General features: G+C 35.0%; 1 protein-coding gene across 3 annotated transcripts; it reads right to left on the bottom strand.

The window, feature by feature from the left end:
- Window positions 1-1190: 1190 nt before the first annotated feature.
- On the bottom strand, window positions 1191-16612 carry LOC147390403 (RNA polymerase II C-terminal domain phosphatase-like 1). Of its 3 annotated transcripts, none has more exons than XM_086457774.1 (17): window positions 15917-16612; window positions 13657-14133; window positions 12668-12878; window positions 12395-12552; window positions 12231-12301; window positions 11989-12094; window positions 11535-11609; window positions 10638-11225; window positions 10470-10533; window positions 8916-9022; window positions 8743-8796; window positions 7565-7661; window positions 7021-7271; window positions 6829-6915; window positions 3472-3537; window positions 3308-3381; window positions 1191-2122 (listed from the first exon to the last, which is right to left on the bottom strand). In XM_086457774.1, the coding sequence occupies exons 1-17, from the start codon at window positions 16169-16171 to the stop codon at window positions 2014-2016; spliced, it is 2850 nt and encodes a 949-aa protein (XP_086313900.1). In that variant the 5' UTR covers window positions 16172-16612; the 3' UTR covers window positions 1191-2013. The 3 variants fall into 3 exon arrangements, with proteins under 3 accessions (XP_086313900.1, XP_086313898.1, XP_086313899.1); XM_086457772.1 differs by having other exon boundaries at window positions 8916-9049; window positions 15917-16611; XM_086457773.1 differs by having other exon boundaries at window positions 7039-7271; window positions 8916-9049; window positions 15917-16611.
- Window positions 16613-21972: the final 5360 nt, after the last annotated feature.

Genomic DNA, 21972 nt, shown 5'->3' with positions numbered 1-21972 from the left:
TTTTTCATCTTCCTTGATGATTAAATGCAACAAAACAAAATTAGAGAAATTTTAAAAAAATAAGATAACTTGAAAAATGAAAAAAAAAAAAACTAATTTTCATTGATTAAACTTCTCAGAAATGAATATGGAGAGAGAGAGAGAGAGAGAGGGAATAAGTAGAATAGAAAGAAAATGAAGAAGAGAACCAAAGTTCATTTGAAGACTTATTAGAATTTTAGCAAATGGGTGAAATGATAATGTGGGTGCTAAGAGATTTATGGTGGGCGAAATGCGCGAGTGGATGCTAGGAGAGGAAATGATGGGCTCTAAGTAACTCTTTCGGTGTGGGTGATTTAGAATTTTAACTATACACTTACAAGTTTTGGGTAATATTTGAGATACGACTACTTTCAAACTGTTGATAATACCCCTCAATCGTGATCTACCAAGGAAGATTGATAGAAAATGACTTAAACACCTTCATCTTCAAGCCTTAACCTAGGAATTTTTTTTTAAATTGAAACACTAGATTTTTCTGCCACCTTGAACTTCTAGGGTAATTTTTTTTATTCAGTCCTCAAAGATTCTCTCTTTCAAAGCTCTAATGTTAAAAATAAAGTTGGATTTTTGAGAAGTAGAACAATTGATTTTTACATATATTAAAAAACAATCAAGAGTTTTTTACAAAAAGGTTTAAATGAGTTTTAATAGGTTAAAAAATATTTATCCTAGAGGTACTTGATCTTAATAATAGATCATTCTCAATTTGTCTTCTATTACAGACCAAAGGTTTTGCCATTAGTTAGACGGTGCCTTTAACACGGGCCTAACAACTATTATTCAAGTAAATGCTAAAAAATACATTAGTATTTATTTAAGAGAGCTTCTATTGCCACACCAACTTTTGCTAAAGCCACCCAGATGTGTGCTAATTTTATGATTTACAGGTGTTGGGGCAAAAATTGGTGTAGCAAATAGAATTTCTTTATTTAATGGGTTTAAAATGTAAAACAAAGTCATGAACATGAACATGAACATTTTATCCCTCACTCTGGCATAAAAATTGTTTCAATTAAGTTTTCTCTTGCAGTAACGATTTTTCCTGCTCAATTTATCCTTCAATATTCAACCCATGCACTCATCGAAAAATGCCCTGTAACCCATCCAAAAACAATATTGAGTGTTGACAACCCTACTCAGGATCGATGAGCATGAATAGGTAAAAACTCTGCATTAAAATTGGCCTACAAGGCTCAAACACCATTAATCATTAGCAACTGAAACAATTTGTATTACCTCTGTGAATGGTTCAAATGCCGTGGAGTGCAGGTTCAACACTATTAGAACTTAATGAACATGATCTGTTCAACCTACCCCAAATCTTTTGAGATAAGGCTTCAGTAGTGATGATGAGACCATTCAATGTCACAAAAGTTGACATTTTTTTTTTATGATGGGTACAAATGCTGTGACTAAAACCAGCACGGCGCCACAACATAACCCATTGAGGCATGGAACCCCCCCAGATTCCTGAACCTTTGATGTCATTCATATAGTTGTGCTCGGCCATTGATGGCTCTTTTTCATTCTTGCTTCTCGCAACCCCCTGTTCAACATCTCAATCTTTGATTCTCGATAAATAAACATCTAACTCACCAAGTAAAATCTTTGCCTCTGTCAGCTCTCCCAGTCCCAATAGCATAAGAATTGTTGGGGTGCAGCCGCCCCGTGCATCTTATAAAAAGTGTTAATTGCCTTTCCCCCTATCCCCAAAATGCAGCTAGTGATGACCCCGATATATTCACAAACCTAAAACGGCAGTTACTCAGAACTGTCCCTCCCTTTGAATAATTTGACGGAACAAATCCAATCAGACACATCTGCAAGGAATTCAGCTTTCCTTCCGTGACATGCTACTAAGTAGTCTAATTTGTGAAATTTCCGTGGATCACGATAGTTCAAGCCTCGATGTGTTATGCATGGTGCAGATGTCTAGCCGCTACACTGGAAAATAAAAAGGTGTATTGGTTCTCAAGGCACTGGAGGGGCATTATTGGAATATCTGGTAGATGAATTTATCCGTTGCAACATTCGTGGAAACTCTGGCTTCAGCCGTTTACTTGAGAAAGAATGCAACAACCTGAACCAAATTAGAGTCTGGGTGAACAGAGTGAAGGGGAAAATATTGTGGAGAACAGAATATATTTAAACCAAATTTGCAGAACTGAGAACCCGAACACAAAAAATAAATCCCGAGAACAGAATATATTTAAACCAAATTTGCAGAAATGAGAACCCGAGCACAAAAAATAAATCCAGAGAAAAAAGTACATTGAGACAAAGCCCCAGTCTATAATATGTTTTTTGTTTTGGGAGCATTATTTATGGAACTCAGGTTCAGAATCCATAAGCCCTCATATTTAGAAATGTGCTCCAACACAAAATTTTAGGTGTCGGTTAGCTTAGTTGGTGAAGTCTATGGGTGATGATACCATAGACCGGGGTTCAATCCCAACTTCGTCGAGTTATTGATTTCATAAAAAACAGGCTTACACAGTCCCAACACCAAATTTTGAATTTAAAAGTTAGAAAATCCATCAAAGACGGAAAAATCCAAAAAGAAGCAAAACCCAACAAACAGAGTTTGGAAACTTGGATTCTTTTAATTCACCAATTAAAAAAAAATGGGTGACAATTTTTTCAGTCACAATACATTTCTAGGATGTAATGTACACAAAGGTCATTAAACATTTCAGCCGATCAAATCATTTAATCTCCTTGCAATGCATACAATGAGTATGACAACATCAAGTTCCTTTATATATTATACTTATCCTTATCCCAGATATTTTGGGCATTGAGATAAGTGACAAAAATATCAAAGAACAAATTTAGTCATGCCAGGTAGGTCATCGATTGAAGTTATATTCTTACTTGAACAACTAGAAGGAAAATATCAGGGTATTTTAGAAATACCTTGGTGATATTAGGGTTACCCCCTTGCAAAATGCAAGATTAGGTTTGCCCCCCTTGACTGTAAGTCAAGGGCGCTTTTTGTCGATGATTTAACAGTGAAATTTTGAGTTTCCCCAAATTTTGTTTTAGTAATTTAAGTATGTGAAGATCATTTTGAAAAAAATCAAAATTTCACCAATAAATCATTAAGAAAATGCAATGTTGACTTATGGTCAAGGGCGGTAAACCGAATCTTGCATTTTGCAAGGGGGTGATCCTAAAATATCCAAAATTTTGAGAAAAATAAAAAATGAATAATATCTAGTATAACAACTAAAAACTACCAGATAGCAAGAGGGTAAGTATTCACCTTGGTGAACCCACACGGTTCTGACCGCTGTCTCCAAGCATGGACTTTAGATTCCAAAGGGCCTCCTCGGCGGCCTGTGAAAAAGGATGCCCAAGGCGTTAAGATTATAACAGGAAAAAGATATAACTTGCACAGGTAAAAGAGAAAATAAAAGATCATAATACCTGCATCTTGGCTTCATTCCAAGTTGCTCCAACTCCCTTCCCTAAGATCTGTCCTCCTATTTCAACCTAAAAAGTAGTCCCCAATTAGAAATGAATTACTAAAGTAAGGAAGAGAAGAAAAAAATACATCAGCTTCCAACCAAAGGTAGCATTAGATTTTGATTACCGGTTAAATGGCCCATGAAAAGTATTTTGAGTTTATAAAGAAGACTTTTGTATAACATTCTAACCATTAATGAAGTTGGTAGGAAAAGCAACCATTTCCAACCGAAGGTAGAAAGAATTATGGTTCTCAAATAAAGGACCAGTGGAAAGTATGATGTGAGAGTGATTATCAATGACAGAATTGTTATATTGTTCAAGCTATACGAGAAAAAAAAGGTTCTCTGCTTCCTTTCATCTTCCATTGGGGTTCGAGTTTTCAATCAATATAAATTTGAGCTGTAGATCACACCAGAGATGGCCCACCGATGAACAATCTGGATTTACACATAAAGCATAGAATCCAAAGCATGCACTTTTGCAACAATTGAGATTAGAAAAATATAGCCGACCATTCATTATAGTAAGGCAAAAATATTATAAAAGAACAAGGTTTAAAATCTTAAAAACAAAATAAAAAATTAACTTTTCAAGGCCATAACTCATATTGACTTGAATTGTCAAGAAATTGACTGGGTGTTCAACTTTCAAACAAGAAAAAGATTGTTCAATAGCCTACCCTTTCCAAAAATTTCTTTTGTACTTGATTTTTAGGGAAATGGGGAAGAATCTCCACATAATTTTTATTTAACTTGGAGAGAGATTATGAAAAGCACCTAGTGAGATAATTTGGTAGGCATTGAGAAGATAGGAGTTACAAGAGGATGTATTCACATAATTAAGGACACTGGTGATAGAGTTGTGATGAGTAGGAGAACAAATGGTGAGGAGAAAAATGAGTTCCCAATTACAAATAATGATTGGCTTTTGAGTTCATATTTATGTTCTCTACACATCTAGTTATGGATGAAGTAACTAATAATATTTGAGAAAAGGTCTCTTGGTATATGTTACATGCAGATCATATAATGTTAGTTGACGATGCTAAAGAGAGTCAATGCAAAACTACAACTCTAGAGAGTTAGTGGAGTCCAAAAGATTTAGAAGAAGTAGAACCAAGAAAGTATGTGGAGTGCAACCTTGGTAAAAATAACCATGAAGGGGTAGTAAATTGGAAGGCCAGAAAATACCCAAACCAATAATTCATGTTACTTTAGTTCCCGTATCCATGCCATAAGAATGGAGAGACTAAAGAAGATGTTGCCTATAGAATTAAAGTTGGATGGCTAAAGTGAAGGTTTGATTTTAAAGTTATATGTGATCAATGCAACCCAATCAAATTAAAATTGATTTTGTTAAGATGATAGCATTGTTAAATTTCAACATATTTCCACAAAATTTACCGAAACATTTCCATTTCCACTACTTGACATGAAATTTAACTGAAAGTTTATATATATTCGGTGGAAATCATTAGTTTCGTAGAGTAATTGGGTAAATAGAAAATCTTGAAAAAAAAAATCAAATTTCATGAATAAAATGCCATATTTTGGTGGAAATATTTTGATATATTATAGTAAAATTTTGAAAAATTATTCTAAAAATATTGATAACGATATCAAAAATTATACAGAACTTGAATACATATAATATTTGTACATTAGTACAAGTTTGATGTATTTTAAGTATATTAGCAACTTTATAGAAGCTAACATACACAATCATCCGCATTCTGATTAGTTGAATTTATTCATGCATAATTCGTAATAAAAATATTTGTAATAATGCATAAATTTTTAGTAGTTAATTTTTTCACTTCAGCCGGTGTTTTACATATTTATGGTAATGCAGCTAATTTGACATTATTATTCTCATTTTTATGTAGAATATAGCTTTTTATAAGGTAAAATTTCATTAAAAATACCAGGGGTCGAGATGACCACCCAAAAAAGATTACAGTCCCTAAGTTACCAAAAAACCAAAATAAAATAAAAATAGGAAAAAATACAATTTGCTCCTCTCATCTAATATAACAAACCGAATCCCAGCTACATAAGAAATCCTCAAAGAAAACTCCTCTAAAGTCTTTGAAGATCTTACACCAATAGAATAGAAACCCCAATATTGAAATAACAATTTATGGAAGTGATGGTGGTCCTCAAAGCTTTGCAAATTCTTCACCATCTAACTATCTGTACCAACATGTAATGGAATGCTACTGATCTTCATTTCCACTTTATATCTAACTGTTAATTGTAATTTGTGACTTAATGCATTTTCCCAATGAAAATTTTCTCAATATTTCTATCATTTCCACAACATCCATCATGTCTATGAAATTGTATAAATTTCCACACTAGAAAAAATATTTCCATTTCTAGACTGATCGAAATAAACACCAAATTTGAAGTTTAATACTTTGGACAACAGTAAGACTGGCTACGCTTCATGGAGTTGAATGTTGGGTCCACAAGAAAAAATGTTCATACATAGAGCGTATTAGAGATATGGGTGCTAAGATGATGAATGGAAAAACTAAGAAAGATAATGTTAGAAATGAAAAGAAGGAAAAAAAAAAAAAGTTAGATACAAAAGCATTAATGAGAAAATAGGAGCAGGCCCAATTGGTGATAAACTAAGGAAAATTCAAAAGTGCAATAAAAGTCAACTATAGTCTTGGTTAGAAAGAACGTGCAAGTTGAAGGCTTTAAAGCAATGACAGGAAGACTAAAAGGAATATGGATTGAGGTAATGAGAGCAGATATAAACACATTTGAATTAACAGAAGACATGGGGTTAGAATTGAACTCGGGAATAAGATTCGCTCAGCCAACAGGAATTTTGGAGATAAGGCTTTGATGATGATGACTACTTGGTTTAAGTTTTTCAAGTCCCCGATAAAGTTTTCTTGGGACCTGAAGATTGATAGCCATTTCACCAAACTCTTGGTTCAGGGCACAAGCTTATCCAATATCCAATTGAGTACATGGTTTCAAAACTCGTCCGAGACCGATACGTATCATCCGAGTAGTCTCGGTATCGGGCATGAACGAGATGGACACACAAGTTAGTTTTTTGAACGAGATTTAATACCTCACGTTCATTTTTGAAAATTTTGGACAAGACATCTCAAACGTATAGGAAAACTCGTCTGAGACAACTCGGTATCTGGCATGGACGAGACAAGACGCGAGACCGAGTTATAAAACCATGATTGAGTATTACAAATTGTGTGAAACAAGTTGGCATGTGATGGCAAGCGATCCCAAAAAATTCCCCGTAAATGTTAAGCAAAAGACCTTGCAAAACGCTTACCTGTGCATATACTTCCACTTTATTCATTAAATTCGTTGAAAGTGGAGGTTGAGCTAGGAAAACTAGAGAAAGACCTTCCATCATGCACTGAAAAGTAACCATTGGTATGTCAATGATCTAAATGCAGCAAACTTAGAGATTAAGACACGACAGTTAGTTATAAATTTAGAAAAATAAAGAATACAGAAGTACAAGTTCTTCATATCTCACTAGTTCCTTGAGGGCAGAAACTGAACCCATTGATTTCTTAGATTCTTCCAGCCTTGGGTCCAGAAATCTGGTCGGCTCTGAGATACTTGAAGATGATGTAGAATCCTCCTTGGGCAATGTCTGATACCCAAAAGAATTTGAATCACCAAGACCCATCTCGTTCACATGGGAGTGTTTATTGAGGTCTCCACGGACAGAGCTAGGATCATGCATAACATTTGACAAGTATTTATCTGCAAAAAAAGAGGTCCTGTGTGGTCAGAATCAACCACTAAAAATATGCCACGAGAAGAGAGAGATTGAAATCCAAATTGCATAGAAAGTTTGTTCATAAACCAAAATGGGAGAAGAATATCCAACCTGCAGCTTTCCCAGTTCTATCCTTTATTGAACAAGAGCCAAGGGGAAGCAATAAAGGCAAAATCATGCTTACAAGGGAATCTCTGTCCCTAATCCTAGATTACTAACATGGACCATGTAATAGAGACTATCAAACACATATAAGAAAACGAATGTTGTTTCTTACTGGCCAAATTCCGAAGAGAGCTGTCGGCAGCCTGACGTTGGGCTTCCTTCCTGGTTTTACCAGTTCCTACGCCTATCTTTTCTCCAGTAAACCAAACCTACAAAAAGTAAGCATAAAGTGAATGAATCTTGTGATTTTTCAAAAAAGAGAAAAAGTAGACTTGCTGCATGAAAAAACATAATCAAATTAAACATAATATTTTTTTTTTTATTTCTAATCACTCATCTTCCAAGATCCGACAGAAGTAACAGAAATGAGACCCACCAAATAACTAAAAAAAAAAACTTCAGGAGATATCACCAAAACAAGACAACAACTATAACTAAGGCATTCTTATGATTAAAATAAAAGGATTACATAGGGCAATTTTGCAATTGAATATTCCCAAAACCATTTAGGCGAAAAAAACATTTGTTATTCGAGAGCAGCAATATCAACCCCACAAAAACGCCAGCTTTGCAAGATAGTCAAAATTTCAGTCAATGAGCAGCTGAAATAGTTTCAAAAACTAGACCCATAACAACAAAAAAAAAAGGAAACATAATCAGTTTGTAACTTTTTTCTTGATATTCTTATGGAACCAAAAAACATAACCCCCATAATGCCACAAATAAAGCAATAAATCACAAAGTACAGAAAATTAAGTTCTAATGGAAATAAAATATAAAATAATAGGAGATACTGACACCAAGGTGGATAACTAGATCAACAAAATGGAAAATTATAAAGCCACCCACAACAAGGTTATTTTTAAAACAAAGAAGTCATGGAACTATATTTCATAAAGGAAATCAATAGTCTGAGTATTTACAGAGTAGAAATACCAGATCAATGAGTATAGGACATTCAGTATTCGCACCAAGAGATCCCCCAAGTCAAAATTTAGTAAAATATGATGACATAAGTATTTAACACTGATCGATCACTCCTTTGGAAGGCTGAAAAAATATGGTGATCAGCCCAAAGAAAAACATCATGAGTTGAAGGATGCGACCATCTAATAAGGTTAAAGTTTGACATTGAAGATCTCTAAAGTGAACCATCATATGGTCGGTCCCAACCCCATGCAGTTCGAAGATATGAATTACTTTCTACTAAACTCAGACTACAGAATTCTACATTACAACAAGTTGTCAAAATTTAGAACATTTGACTGAGTCAAGGGATTAACGAACAACCTCAATGGAGAACTGCAATTCTGCGCTAGCAATCAAAGCTGACCTGAACTCCACCTACAAGTAATCAAGGATTCAGAGAAAGTAACTTAACCAACACATAAGAAGAAAAAAAAGGAGAAGAGCCATAGGGATTAAAGACAAGTATTTATGTTACATTGAACCTTCATTAATACCTTTGTTCCACACTTAATTCCAATTTCTTGTAGAACCCCAGCTGGCGTTTCTGTATATGGTGGACTACCTCGTCCAGATTCAAAGTGAAAATCCCTGTCGCTAGAACCTGATTGACACAAGGGAGTCTCCTCACCTTTAAAATGAGAAAACAATATAAAAAGATCTCACATAGAAACAAATGACTGATAAACAATTCAAGCCAATAGTCTATCATTGACGGAAATTATCTAAAAAATGCAGCTTGACGTGTTAGCATTTTGATAAAATCATCAAAACATAACATTTCACAGTGGACAAACCAGCGGCACCAAGGACAGCTAAGGAACACTTCGATATCCTCGAAGCTCATATGGTCCATTCAATGAAATTATCAATGGTGTGGCATAACTAGGTGAGCGCCTAGACAACATGGAAAGTGAACACATGACCCTGACCGAGAGAGTTAATGGCCTTGGATTGAACTCAGATCGTCGGTTTCATATCAACACATTTCCAATTTGAACTGGTTTGACTCTTCATTCATGCTTGGATGGGAATCCCTAAGTGAGCAATGAAAAAATACATGTGAAAAAAGTAACCGGAAACATAAGATGAAGACCAATTTAATGTGTCACAAAATTTTGAAAACTAAGAAACTTGTACCACAAAATGACCTTTCACTTTGTGCATAGATTCTCAAGGAAAATAGAAACAAATAATAATAAATCTTAAATTTTCATTTAGAGATGAATCTGAAATCTCTTCTAGTCAACGATTGCTACTGGAAGACTCTCATTAGAACTTAAGAACTTTATAGCAGTGTAAAAAAAATCCTAAGATTTACTGCATGAATCCTACATCTCGACTATAAACGTAACCCATATGATTTTAATTATATGACTGAATCCCTTCCAAAAAAGGAAAAAAAAATCCTACAATTTCTGTAAGAAAATTTAAGCTCCAAGTACGATTCATGATATCCGCAATTAGAACAAGAAGAGAAAGTGCAAACCAATGGTACCAGAACAGAAGGTAGTACAACAGAGAGAGAACTTTATTTACATGAATAAACTTCTTGTTTTTTCAGCAGAAAGAGGGAAACAAGGAATGGAGGGTGAGAAAGGATCTCAATTCTCACAGCACACTATAAATAATATCAAAATACAAGATCTCATCATCTAAAGAGGTCTTTGAATCTGAGGTCTTTACGTTCATTCAGGTAAAGGAGTATGTAGCCCAGTGGAAAAGTAGGGACAAAACAAAAACTTGGCATAACAGCAAAAGAGAGGCATTGGATCATGACAGGGCAGAGATTAGGAAGCAAGGTCAATCATTCCTGATCTCACAAAAAGAAAAGTTGCAGTGAATATCTAATGCCTGATCACCATCCTACAGCTACGGAGAATTCATTATCAAAAACTACTCACACCAAAGTTCACCACGTAGAACTTCCAAGAATTCATAACAAAAAGATCCATCAAAATAAGTAAAATCCATATTGTTCCAAACTTTCAATGCAATTTACCAAATCTAGCGGTCCTTCCCCATGCAAGTACATCCAGATTAAAGCCTACCTGGAAAAGAACGATAATTTGAAGTTGAATGGTTGACTCTTAAGCGATCATCTCCTTGATGTACCTACAAATGAACAATCTTCATCTATCACAGTTCATTCACTTCATCTTTCAGAAAATCATGAATCAACCTAAAAACTGCAAGAAAATCAAACCAGCATCAAATACCTCCTTAGGGAATCTCTGATTTTCATTAAGCATTCTATCAGAAGGAAAAGAACTCTCTGCCCCATGAAAAAAAGAGGGATGGCGAGCTCGACGCTTATCAAAATGCATAGTCTCTGATTCTAAAGGAGATTCCTTGGGCACTGATTTGGGAACTGCTCGATTCGGTTTCCTTGGGATCATATCTTCCTCCGAAGGAAACCAGCTTCCACGTGATTGCATTGGCAGGACTGGCGGGACTGAAACTTGTAAAGGAGGTCTCACTGGAAATGGAGGTTCGCTTGAGGTATGATCTCTTGTATCTTGTCCATGTTGCAATATAAGAAGCCTTCTCCTAGTATCAGGATCTAGTTCGGATTCAGGGACCTCGCCCTCTTCTCTTGCGGGAGAACCTTGCAAGCTAGGCTCTGAAGGGCCTACATGAACCAATGGTTTAACTACTTGAGTGAACTGGTTATTTTGAGAAGACATTATTGGCCCTTGAGGAGTTGGTTGTGAAATTGTGCCCAGTGAAGAAGCTACAGCATTTTGGAGAGAAGGAGCAGGCCTAGGATCTAGACTATTGGCCATTGAGGAAGCTTGAATCACATCCTGACAGGAGCATATTTTGAGAGATTTGTCATCAAACTGTCGACATTGTCTTTAAGCGTGTTTGGATGCAGGGTTTTCGAGTGATAAATATGCTTTTATCGGAGATATAGGGAAATGCCTTTTAAAAAGAATAAGCTTGTCCACAATTAATGCTAGAAAACGTGCAAAACACGTCTTTTCGAGAATAAGCACATTTCACACTCCATAATCTCTTATCCCGGATTTAGTCATCCAGCATAGACTCAAGCCTGCATCCAGAACACCTTTGGACGAAAAAGAATATTAATAGAAACAATAAGAAAAAATGACCTTTAATCTCCTTTCCTCAACATCTGTCACGCCCTCGAAACCAAGTGGATCTTTGTTTGAAGCAGAAACATCGTCCTGGGCAGTATTGAGTGTTAATTGCTTGGACTTGATAACAGGGAAGGAAATCAAAGGTAAATGCTCTATGGACCATAAAAGTCATACAAACTGCATAACCATACACATGGTGGATGTACTAGATCAAAGCGGCACTGTGGACCTTTTTATTGGACCATGCACCATATTATTGTTTTATGCCCACAGGAATGAGATCCACCAGCTGTTTTAACCATCAATCAGGAAAAAATTGGCATAGGAGATCTCCTAGGTATGTATAACCCATTGAAAGGTGGGTCGCACCCCCTGATACCTGCGCTACAAGTTTGGATGGTGCTTTTGGCAGTTCCACACTTGCGTTCAACCAGTAGTGTACCTTTGATTCTACATCATGATTTACCTCGGAAATCAGAAAATTGCTGACGTCAGGAGCAGACGGAAAATTTGCCAGACCATCTTCATAGAAAACCTCACGAATCAGTTGTAAAAGACCCTCATCAAATTCTCTGAAAATATTAAATTAATCCGTCATTCATACCAAAAAGAAGACCACAAACCCACATGTAAGTAACATAATATAGAGTGAGAACGAAAGGATGTGAGTCCATGACAGTTACACTATCCAGAAATATATTCACTTACTTGAAAAAACCACCTCTAACATTGCATGCAACATTTCTTGCGACACATAGGACTGGGACCACATTGTTTGCCTACAAGGAAGAAAGTAGGACACGTACTGATTTGCGATAGAAAGAGAAAATCAATAAATATATGTTTCTAGCAATAAAAATATTAAGAAATACCTCAGCTTGAGGAGCATAGTACGGAGCAAATGCAGGAACGACGTGCACCCGGGATTGATCTTTCTCGTCCCACACTTTCAAACGATCATCAATCACCAATGCCATCTTGGGATGGCAAATTCCATCGTGAAAAACGTTGACCAAGGACTTCCTTGAGCCTATTATAATGTTAAGAGGGGGTATTATAATGGGTAATGGCTCTGCAATATTACTACTTCAACTTATAAATCACCCGTCAAAACATGCGAGCAGAAGTACCTATCCTCAACTTACCAGCTTTAACACACACAACACGATGCAGTAGTTCCTTTGAGTTTATCAAATTTGATTCTGGGTCAAGAAGCCTCCACATTTCTAAAGCATAATCTCGTTCAGCCATTGTGCAAACATAAACCTCAAAACGCTTGCGACCCTTTGCAGTTAAGTAGCTCCGGAGATCTTCCCATGCAGGTCTAAGCCTTACAAGAACGCTTGTATCACGAATCTATAAAGATGGAAATGCTTTGCATTAGTTACGAATCAGTTACTATCTTGAAACATGCAAAATTTACAGAGAGGAATAATGAGAACAACATTAGTACTACCCAAATAACATGAGTGTGGCATGGGTTTGGCCACAAGAGCAGGATTTGCGGGAGTGGGAGTGTGCCTATTCTAAAAATGATCTAAGTTTGGACTCGGGAGTGCCCCCAAAGTGTTATATATATAAATTGTATAATATAAACTAATAATACATAAGGTATTATTATTGTTGTAGTTTTATTTGATTTGATTCTTTACTTCTTTATAGGTAACAGTGCCAAGGCAAACTCAAACCGGATACCACCCTCTCCACGCACCCCTCCTCTACCCACCCCGAAAAAATTGCTGCTTGATTATGGAGAAAGTGCAGACATAAGGGAATGAAGGTTGAGTTTCACCCTTGAAACAAGTGGGAAGTTGCCTTCAGTCTTCAACGATGATGAAAGTGAATATGATGCCTAAGAGGGATGATCTAGGGTCCATAATCTCTATTATACCTTTTGCAGGTTGGGATTGTTTTAACTTCTTTTTTGATCAATTGTCTCAATTTGCTATGACTAATTAAACAATCTTTGTAGAGAATTTGGAAGATGGTGAGGCAGATTTCTATCTATACACGCTAACAAGTGAAGAAGATTACTCAAAGTCTGTAACCATTAGATGGTGAAGGGACTGTTGCAATATGACCAATTAATTAGAAATATGACCGATTAATTAGCAGGTTGGAAATGAAGACATACCAATGGGTTGATGCGAGTCAATATGATGTTCTTCTCCTGTAACCTTATAAGCGGGCGAACAATAGGTTGATAATTGTCGGAGAAAGCTGGAACAACCTCAGATTGAACTTTAATCACCTTTCCATTTTCAATAACTTGATCATTTTCCACATACTGCTTCAAGATACTTTTGTCATCCTGATACCGCTTGATCTCTGCTAACATGCCAGAAACGCGTTGAGGATCCATCTCAGTGTTTATTTTCCGCTGCAAGGCATCGATTCGATCCTCGAATGAGCGCATTGTGTTTGCAACTATAAGTGTTTCGTCAAGATCAAATACGATACCGAGACATCTAAGGTTCAGCATGATGAGACAAGAATTGTAAAGTCCCGGCGAAACAATAAATCCCCAAAAACATGAGTACTGCTCGAGGTTCTTCCTCGAGGACATGGCTACCAAATGGAGCTCCTCCTCTCCTAGTGGCATCACCGCAGTCTGTAAGCAGAAAAGGTTCCCACTGACAATCAAAATTTGTGAACTATGCACATACATTCATCTTCGTGAAATGGTTTCTAGTAAATAAAAAAACTATATGAGTATCAAAACAGTTACAATTATCAGCAAAGATCTTGAGAGCCATTTCAGTTGCCGCCAAAATTTAAAAATTGACCCTTTTTTTGCAACAAAAAATTGATAGTATTTTCTTTGATCTATAAAATTAATAATCATTACTATTTAATGGGAAAATTACTAAAAAAATAGTAAAAAAGTATTATATTTTAACAAATTACAAAAATGGATTTAACACACTGGACTGTCTAGCGTTTTTTTAAAATTGCTGGACTGTCCAACGTGTTGGGCACTCCTAGTCTTCTAACGGTTGAGGTTATGTTTGTTTTACACAACTTTGTAAAATTCAAATCTTACTAAGAGTCCTTCAACTCAAACGGATTACCAAATTGACAATCCAACACCATAGCCTTATCGATTTTATGGAAAAACTCAGATCCAACAAAAAATAAAAATTGAGCTTGATCCAAGGTTTTAAAATGAACGGCTATTGGATTCTCACCGAACTCCCACATTTAACATTAAAATGTAACACTAAAAAAAATAATAATAATAATTTTTTTTTTTTTTGAAAGCTCATAGAATTTTGTCCTCTACATCCCCTGAGGCATCTGATCATGTTATTGGATGCCACAAGATGACCTTAAAGACCCTTAGTAAGTCTTAAAATCTTACCAAGTTAGTTAGGGTACCTCACCTTTTCCATACTCAAGTGTGAAAGAATCCTAACATGCTGGACAATCCAGAAAATTGAAAACATGTTGAACAGTTCGGCATGTTAAATCTTTTTTTCATAATTTTTTGAAAATTAATACTTTTTTAATAATTAATTTTAAAAATTACCCTTTTTTTATAATTTTCCCCTATTTAATTCAGACTGTAACTTAAAACTAAATCAGCATAAAAAAGAAAGCATCTAGTCGAAATATCTCTTGCTAAATCATACTGAATTTCCACAGACTAAATTACACCATTAACTGTATAAAAGTACTATTATAGAAAATGAATTATGAATCAGCTAATGGTACCCATTATCTCTGAAAGACAAACGGAATTAAGCAACACTAACAATTATCAGTTAATTAAAACTTATCAAGTTTCAGACTTCCTTTTAATAGTTAGCTTGAAACATGGACCCATTTAATCTAGCATAATTCGAAGTGTAACAGCAAAATTAACTCGCCTAGGTGTTCTACCATGATTAAATATAAATTTGGATCCATAATTTTTATATATTTTCCATATTTATCACATAGGATTGAAATATTATTGATCCAAAACCAATACTATGAGTTATCTAATCACAATCAGATCGTGTCTTTATCTTAACAAATTATAGGATATATGTAAATATTAATTTCAACTAAGAGTACCTGTAATATAACCCAAAAAAAAAGACAAATCCACAAGAACATTAACAAAATAATAATAACTATCATACATTGATCAAGTTGCACCACTAAAGCTCCAATTTAACAAAAGTAGGACTAAGGTTTCAAAACCATTTGGTTCTCAAGTACAGTATGAACTGTGAAATATCTTAATGACTTGATTTCAGAAGACATTTGGTTCCAGAGTTGGAATCAGTAGTACTATTGATTGGGTTCCATGAAAGATGTCCATTTTAATCACAGATTCTTATTCTGCTACTGAGTTGGTTGTTTTTCTTTTTCTTTTTTCTTCTTATTTTTGAGTTTGGGTTTGATACCTTGTCCTCTCTTAGACAAGAGGAATGCAAAGAAAACAATGGTGAATCTTTCGACTGCAACTTCGACTCCATTTTGAAGCAAACCCCAGAAGGGGCGATGGTGTGAAGGACTGCCAGAGGTGGACACCTCTCACTCGGTTGTGAGAAGTGAGAGATCCTGATTTCCTTGTCAATCATGCAGATTTTCTGGTTCTGAGGGTAAATCTCTACTTCACCAAGTAGAGAATTCCCTTGATAAACCACAGATTTGAACATTTTTTAAAACAATTTCTGCTCCAAAATCAAAAATTCCCCCTTGAATCAAACAATCGAGAGTCAGATATCGAGTTGTCCTTCGATGATGGTCCTTCCTCTGTCCGATAAAAACTGAAGTTTTGGATTCAACATTATAGCAGAAATATTGATTCGTTCATGAAATCAGGAGTCTGAAAAAGAGGGGTTTCTGTCCTATCTGGAAGAGAAATCGTCATGGATGGATCTTTAGATTTGAGTTGATTTCATCTGAGATTTCGATTTTCTTGCAGTTTTCGCTGATCTAATACCCGATCGCACGGAGTTTTATCGAGAAATTTGTGTTAATTGCCTTGCGATTGTGAAATTTTAGGTCTGAAACATCGATCAAAGTCGAAATCGAACGCTTGGTTGATGTTCGAGCGAGTCATTCATTTAGGGTTTGAAGAAAGAAGAGAACAAAACCCTAGAAAAGTCCAACCATTAGATGTTGACGATAAAGTGGAAAGTCAAATTATGGTATTTTTTTAGAATTGCCCCTCTGATTTTGTTGAATATTTGATTAATACTTATATTCTCAAACTGATGACATACCCACACCTTGACCTTGGTCTTCTCTTATAGATCAACGAAAATGATATAAATACTCCTCGTCTCCAACCTCTCACAAGACCTTTAACTATAACCCGTCACCCTTTAATGTCTACTGATAAAGTTTTAACCTCATATTCAATATCAAGATTCCATCCCTTAGTGAACAATGTAATACTTTTGGACAACAATATAGAAGTTTTGGGAAAAATTTAAAATGTAAGGGTCTTATAAATATTTATTGAAATCTGAAGGGGTTAGGCAAATCACCCAAACTTTTACTGTCAGCTCCCAGGACATGTGTTGTCATTTTGCGGAAAACGTTTTCCCTAAACAATACAATTTTGCCGTCATCCCTATAGACGTCATCCTAAGATGTAAACCGTCGATTATCTCAAAAAGAAATCTATCAGTCTTATCTTAAGATTACCATTTGTCCGAGCCGACAATATCGTACTGAAAAATAATAAGGCATAAGTATAGAGTAAACATGATGTGTCTTTCATAAATACCAATCATGCATGTTGCTCATGCTAAAAATGCGCCACGTCATAAATATGGATTTTCTATTAAGATATTAAAGTTTGGTTTCAATTTCTATTTTGTTGGTCTGAAAATAATTATATTTTGTATAAATACTTTGAACAGTATAATTTTGATATAAATACACACTAATCACTAGGATATATAAACAATCATATAAGATGTGAAACACAGGGTAGAATTACAGGGGGGGGCACTTGTCTCGAGAAAAAATTTAGAATTTTGAAATTATTTATATGCTAATGAGAGATACCAGTGGCGACAGACTATAAAATTTGTCGTCACTCCTATTTAGATCAAATTCACCTTCTATGTGAAAATGAAGATAAATAATATCCACTACACATGTAAATGAGAATTTTAATAATAGAAGACACCGGTTAACATGCATTTAAAACATCTTATAAATAAGCATTCAAGAACATTTTTTTGTAATTGACGGCCTTTTAGGTAATAAAATAAAATTTGAATATGTTTTTTTATCTTGATGATATAACATGTGCCCTTATGGCACAAACTAACAGTACTCGATATAATATTTTGATTATACAAACTTCAAATATGTAAAATCAAATGTAGATGCAATTTCTTATACTACCTCAAGATCTTCAATTGTCGCGTTGAATCTGTAGCCTCTCCAATACTCTAGTTAGAATTTTATATGAATTACTAGTAATTTTAATTATTAAGAAGAATTACTCACCTTCATTTTTTCATTTTTTTCCTTATTTATAAAATTTTCCCTTGCTTGTCGAACATAATCTCCCTTGTTTTGGTAATGAATCTTATTATGAATTCATCTTTATTCATCTCTCATTTCGGGGAGATTTTCCTACAATCTATGATGATCCCTTGAATCCGGATCAAATCATATCTTACCCTATCTTGAATCCCTAATCTCTTAGGATTCGCTTCTATCGTGAAATGTGATCCCGAGTCCAACCTATCATCCCTATCAGGAAGTGGAAATGCGATCAAATCTTTGATTCATCAAACTCGGTACCTCAAAGAAAGTTGGTACTTATTGAGTCAGACATGACGCAACATGTAACAATCTCGTGCATCACACAAATTATCCTCCACACCAAACCTTTTGTATGTGCTAAATTCACGTATTATAATACATATGTATGGATAAATTATTTATATATAAAGTTGTGAACATGCCAATATATTTAAAATACATCAATTTGAGATAATATCTCAATATCTGCCTAATCATTGGGCATGTCTACCAATGAATGTTAAAGGTGGTCCAAAAGTCATTTTTGCGAATAACTTATAAGTTTGGTTATTTAACCAAAACTTTAAAATATATTTAAATCGATTTACTGATTATCACAACAATTCTACCAAAATCTTTAATTTTATACCTAAAATTTGTTTGTTTCAATTAAATTTTACTTTCTCCCGAACTACTTTTGGATATGGATATTGATTTCCATCAAACATATACAAAAAATAATTAGTCAATTTAGTTTTATGCCAAACATCATGGGAATGAAATTATTTTGACACAGTTTATGAAGATATATCAATCCATGCAACATTGGCTGCTTAAGGGTGAACTTTGCATCACTACAATTGCAATTGGGGTTGTGTTCAATCTATAGCAACGAAATAGTTGATTGTTGATAGTTTGTATTTCATTGTGAAACGGACGAGGAATGCATATCTTAGCAACTTAACATGAGTTTGAGATATATATTTGGAAAATATCAATCAATTGACAACCCATGGATTCCATCAATCTTTCTAGACTATCGATATATCTCCTAGACATGAAATGGAGTTATTAGAGAGATAAATTGATTAAATCATAAATTATTTTATTTTATTGGATAAGAATTGTAAAGGTGATTTTGGGTTATCTCTGTCAACTCTGTCTTGTAGTTCTGATGAAATACTCTTGTTCATCCCATTGTTTGAAAGCACGTGTGTGGTACCTACCACAATTCCTCTAACGATCAAACTAGATTTACGAGAGAAAAGGTTGTTGAATGCTCTTTTTTGCTATGGGAGAAGGAAATGAGAAGAAGAACCATTCTTCCTTCAATCTCTTTCCCTTTTATAGGATTTTTCCTAGAATCGAAGTTTCTATCTTCGTTTTTCCTAATTTGGGATCATGGAAGATCCCATGATCTGTGGGATCATAATCAATTTAGAATTATTCCTTTCTCCTTGATCTTTGGAAGTCGGACTTGCCAAGTCCTTCATATTCTTTCTTGCTCTGAAATCAAAATAGGAACCTAATTTTGTCATGTCATGTAGCCGAGCATAACTGGGTTGATTGGTTGATCTAGGCACCACCTTCATGGATGCTCCTTAATCTCAAAGAGGATGCTCGTGCTGTAGGTATGTGCGAACTCTATAATATATATATATGGTCCTGTTTGTGGACAATGTTGGGTGACAAAAATTGTCCTATATGACTTAAAAGTTTCGGATTGGGCTGATTTTTTGTAAGGATGATCTCTATGGTAAGGAGATTATCCTCACAAAAACCAACCTAATCTAGAACATTTAACCCCATCAAAAGTGGTTTAGAAACTAGACCATTGAGTTTTTACCATTAATTTGTAAACCACTTTTGACAAGATTAGAAGTTTTAGATTGTTTTGATTTTTTGTGAAGATGAACTCTTCATCATAAAAATAATCCTCACAAAAAAATAGCTTTATCCAAAACTTTTAAGTCATATAAGACAAATTTTGTCTTCCGAACACAACCATACATATACATGGGGGCGGGGGTTAGGAGACATTTAAAACCGAAAACTGTTGTTACACAACTACCCGTTGGACGGCCTCCAAGAGATGTAAAATAAGTTGTCATTTGCATATGCCCCCCTTATATATATATGGGGATGTGTTCGTGGGACATCTAAATTCAAAAACTGTTGTCACACAACCACTCATATGTTGTCTATCTTTCCAATGTTTTCTACAGCACAATCAAATGTCGTTGGATCATGTAAAATGGGTGACATAGAAGAGATGTAAAAACAGTTGTCATTCGTAGATGCCCTCTCCACCACCACCAATGCGACCCGATATATATCTCGACTCATCATAATATTTTGACCTTATTTTTTTGGATATTAAACATGACTACCAATATGCATTCATACGTGCAAGTTGGAGTTTATAAAAGAAAGCAACAAAGATAACAAATGATGTGCATTGAGATAGTGAGAGTGGGTACAAACAAACTTGAATTCACATAAGACATGACCCAAGGCAATATTATTTGGTCGGTAAGATTCATTAAATTGATCACAAAAATTTGGAACGTATTGCAATGCAAACTTTGAGGTTGTGGGTTCAATTTCAATTTACCAAATAGGATAAAGTTTACAATACAAAATACAGGCATGACATAGGCACATAGACAATCTACAATTAATCCAATGGTGCCTAAAAAATGAATGGCTAGGTTCAATCATATTAATTCGCGATGTTTACAAATTTCCTTAGTCTATTAGGTAAAAGGAGGAAACGAAAAAGATAAGAGGATAAATCCATTATACTTTTGGTCAACAAAACTTCAGATCAGAGCTTGTATGAATGACCATGGAAAAACGGGGTTTCACATAAAAGTTTTTTGTCAAATGTATGATTGCACATTTCCTCGTAAAATGATTTCCCACCAGAAAGGCAATTTCCTCTAGGTTGTTCCTTGGTAAGTGATTTTTCTATCTCTTACAAGGTTTAAAATTTCGTTTCTTCAAAAATCGAAATGAAACCGAAACATACGATAATTTGATTAATGATTAAATATAAGTTTTTTCATAGAAGATCACGGTCAAGGAGAGTTTAAAAATACATAGGTATCTTAAATATTTAGCAAAACATGGGGGGCTTTTCCTAAATGACTAGGTCTTCCATAGAAGACCATGGTCAATGTCAGTACGTCAGGTTATAAATGAAACCGTACTCAGTTTGAGAAGAAGAAGAAAAAATGTAAAAAATACCAGATGAGATAGGAATAATAATAAGAAGCAGAAGAGTAAGAGGAAGGGGTGCACAAATCTCCCGATCTAACCGCAACCCATAGGTACCCCACCTCCTCCTCCCCCTCTCTCTCTCTCTCTTCTCTTCTCTTATTTTCTTTTCTTTTTTCTCTCTCATTCTCTTATTTTTTGGACCCCATTCAAGAAAAATACTAAAATCAATGAATATTTAGATTTTGCAGTGGTTTCGTCTTGGAATGTTAAAAATAAAAAATGTTTTAACCGAAACATTCTGAAATGAAACGAACTTTTAAACTATGATCTCTTAATGTTGTTTTCTTGGAACCAAAGAGTGTTGGGCGTAGTAACCAACACTTCCCTCTAAAGAGGAAAAGAATTTAGGGTATGTTTGATTGCACATGGAAAATAGGGTGGAAAATCAATTTCCATGGAAAATGACATTTTTCAAGTGTTTGATTGCACATGGAAATGGAAATTCATTTTTCACCCCATTCAAAAAGTCCACTAAATCATGGATTTCACTTTCCCACCCATATGGGTAGGAAAATGAAATCCACCAATATTTTCCATTCTCAATTCTTCCTTACCACCACCACCATTACACTAACTTCGCCGTCCTCGTCATCGCTGTTGCCGTCAGCTCCGTCTCCGACTACCTTCTCTATCTCTCTTCTTCTTTTTCTTCTTCTCTTTCTTTTTCATCCCTCACCTCTTTCGC

The sequence above is a fragment of the Akebia trifoliata genome, chromosome 11, assembly GCF_017979445.1.
Source record: "Akebia trifoliata isolate Shusen 1 chromosome 11, ASM1797944v1, whole genome shotgun sequence".
Taxonomy (NCBI): Eukaryota; Viridiplantae; Streptophyta; class Magnoliopsida; order Ranunculales; family Lardizabalaceae; genus Akebia; species Akebia trifoliata.
Note: the sequence above shows the minus strand (reverse complement) of the source record. Positions and strands in the feature narration are given on the sequence as shown.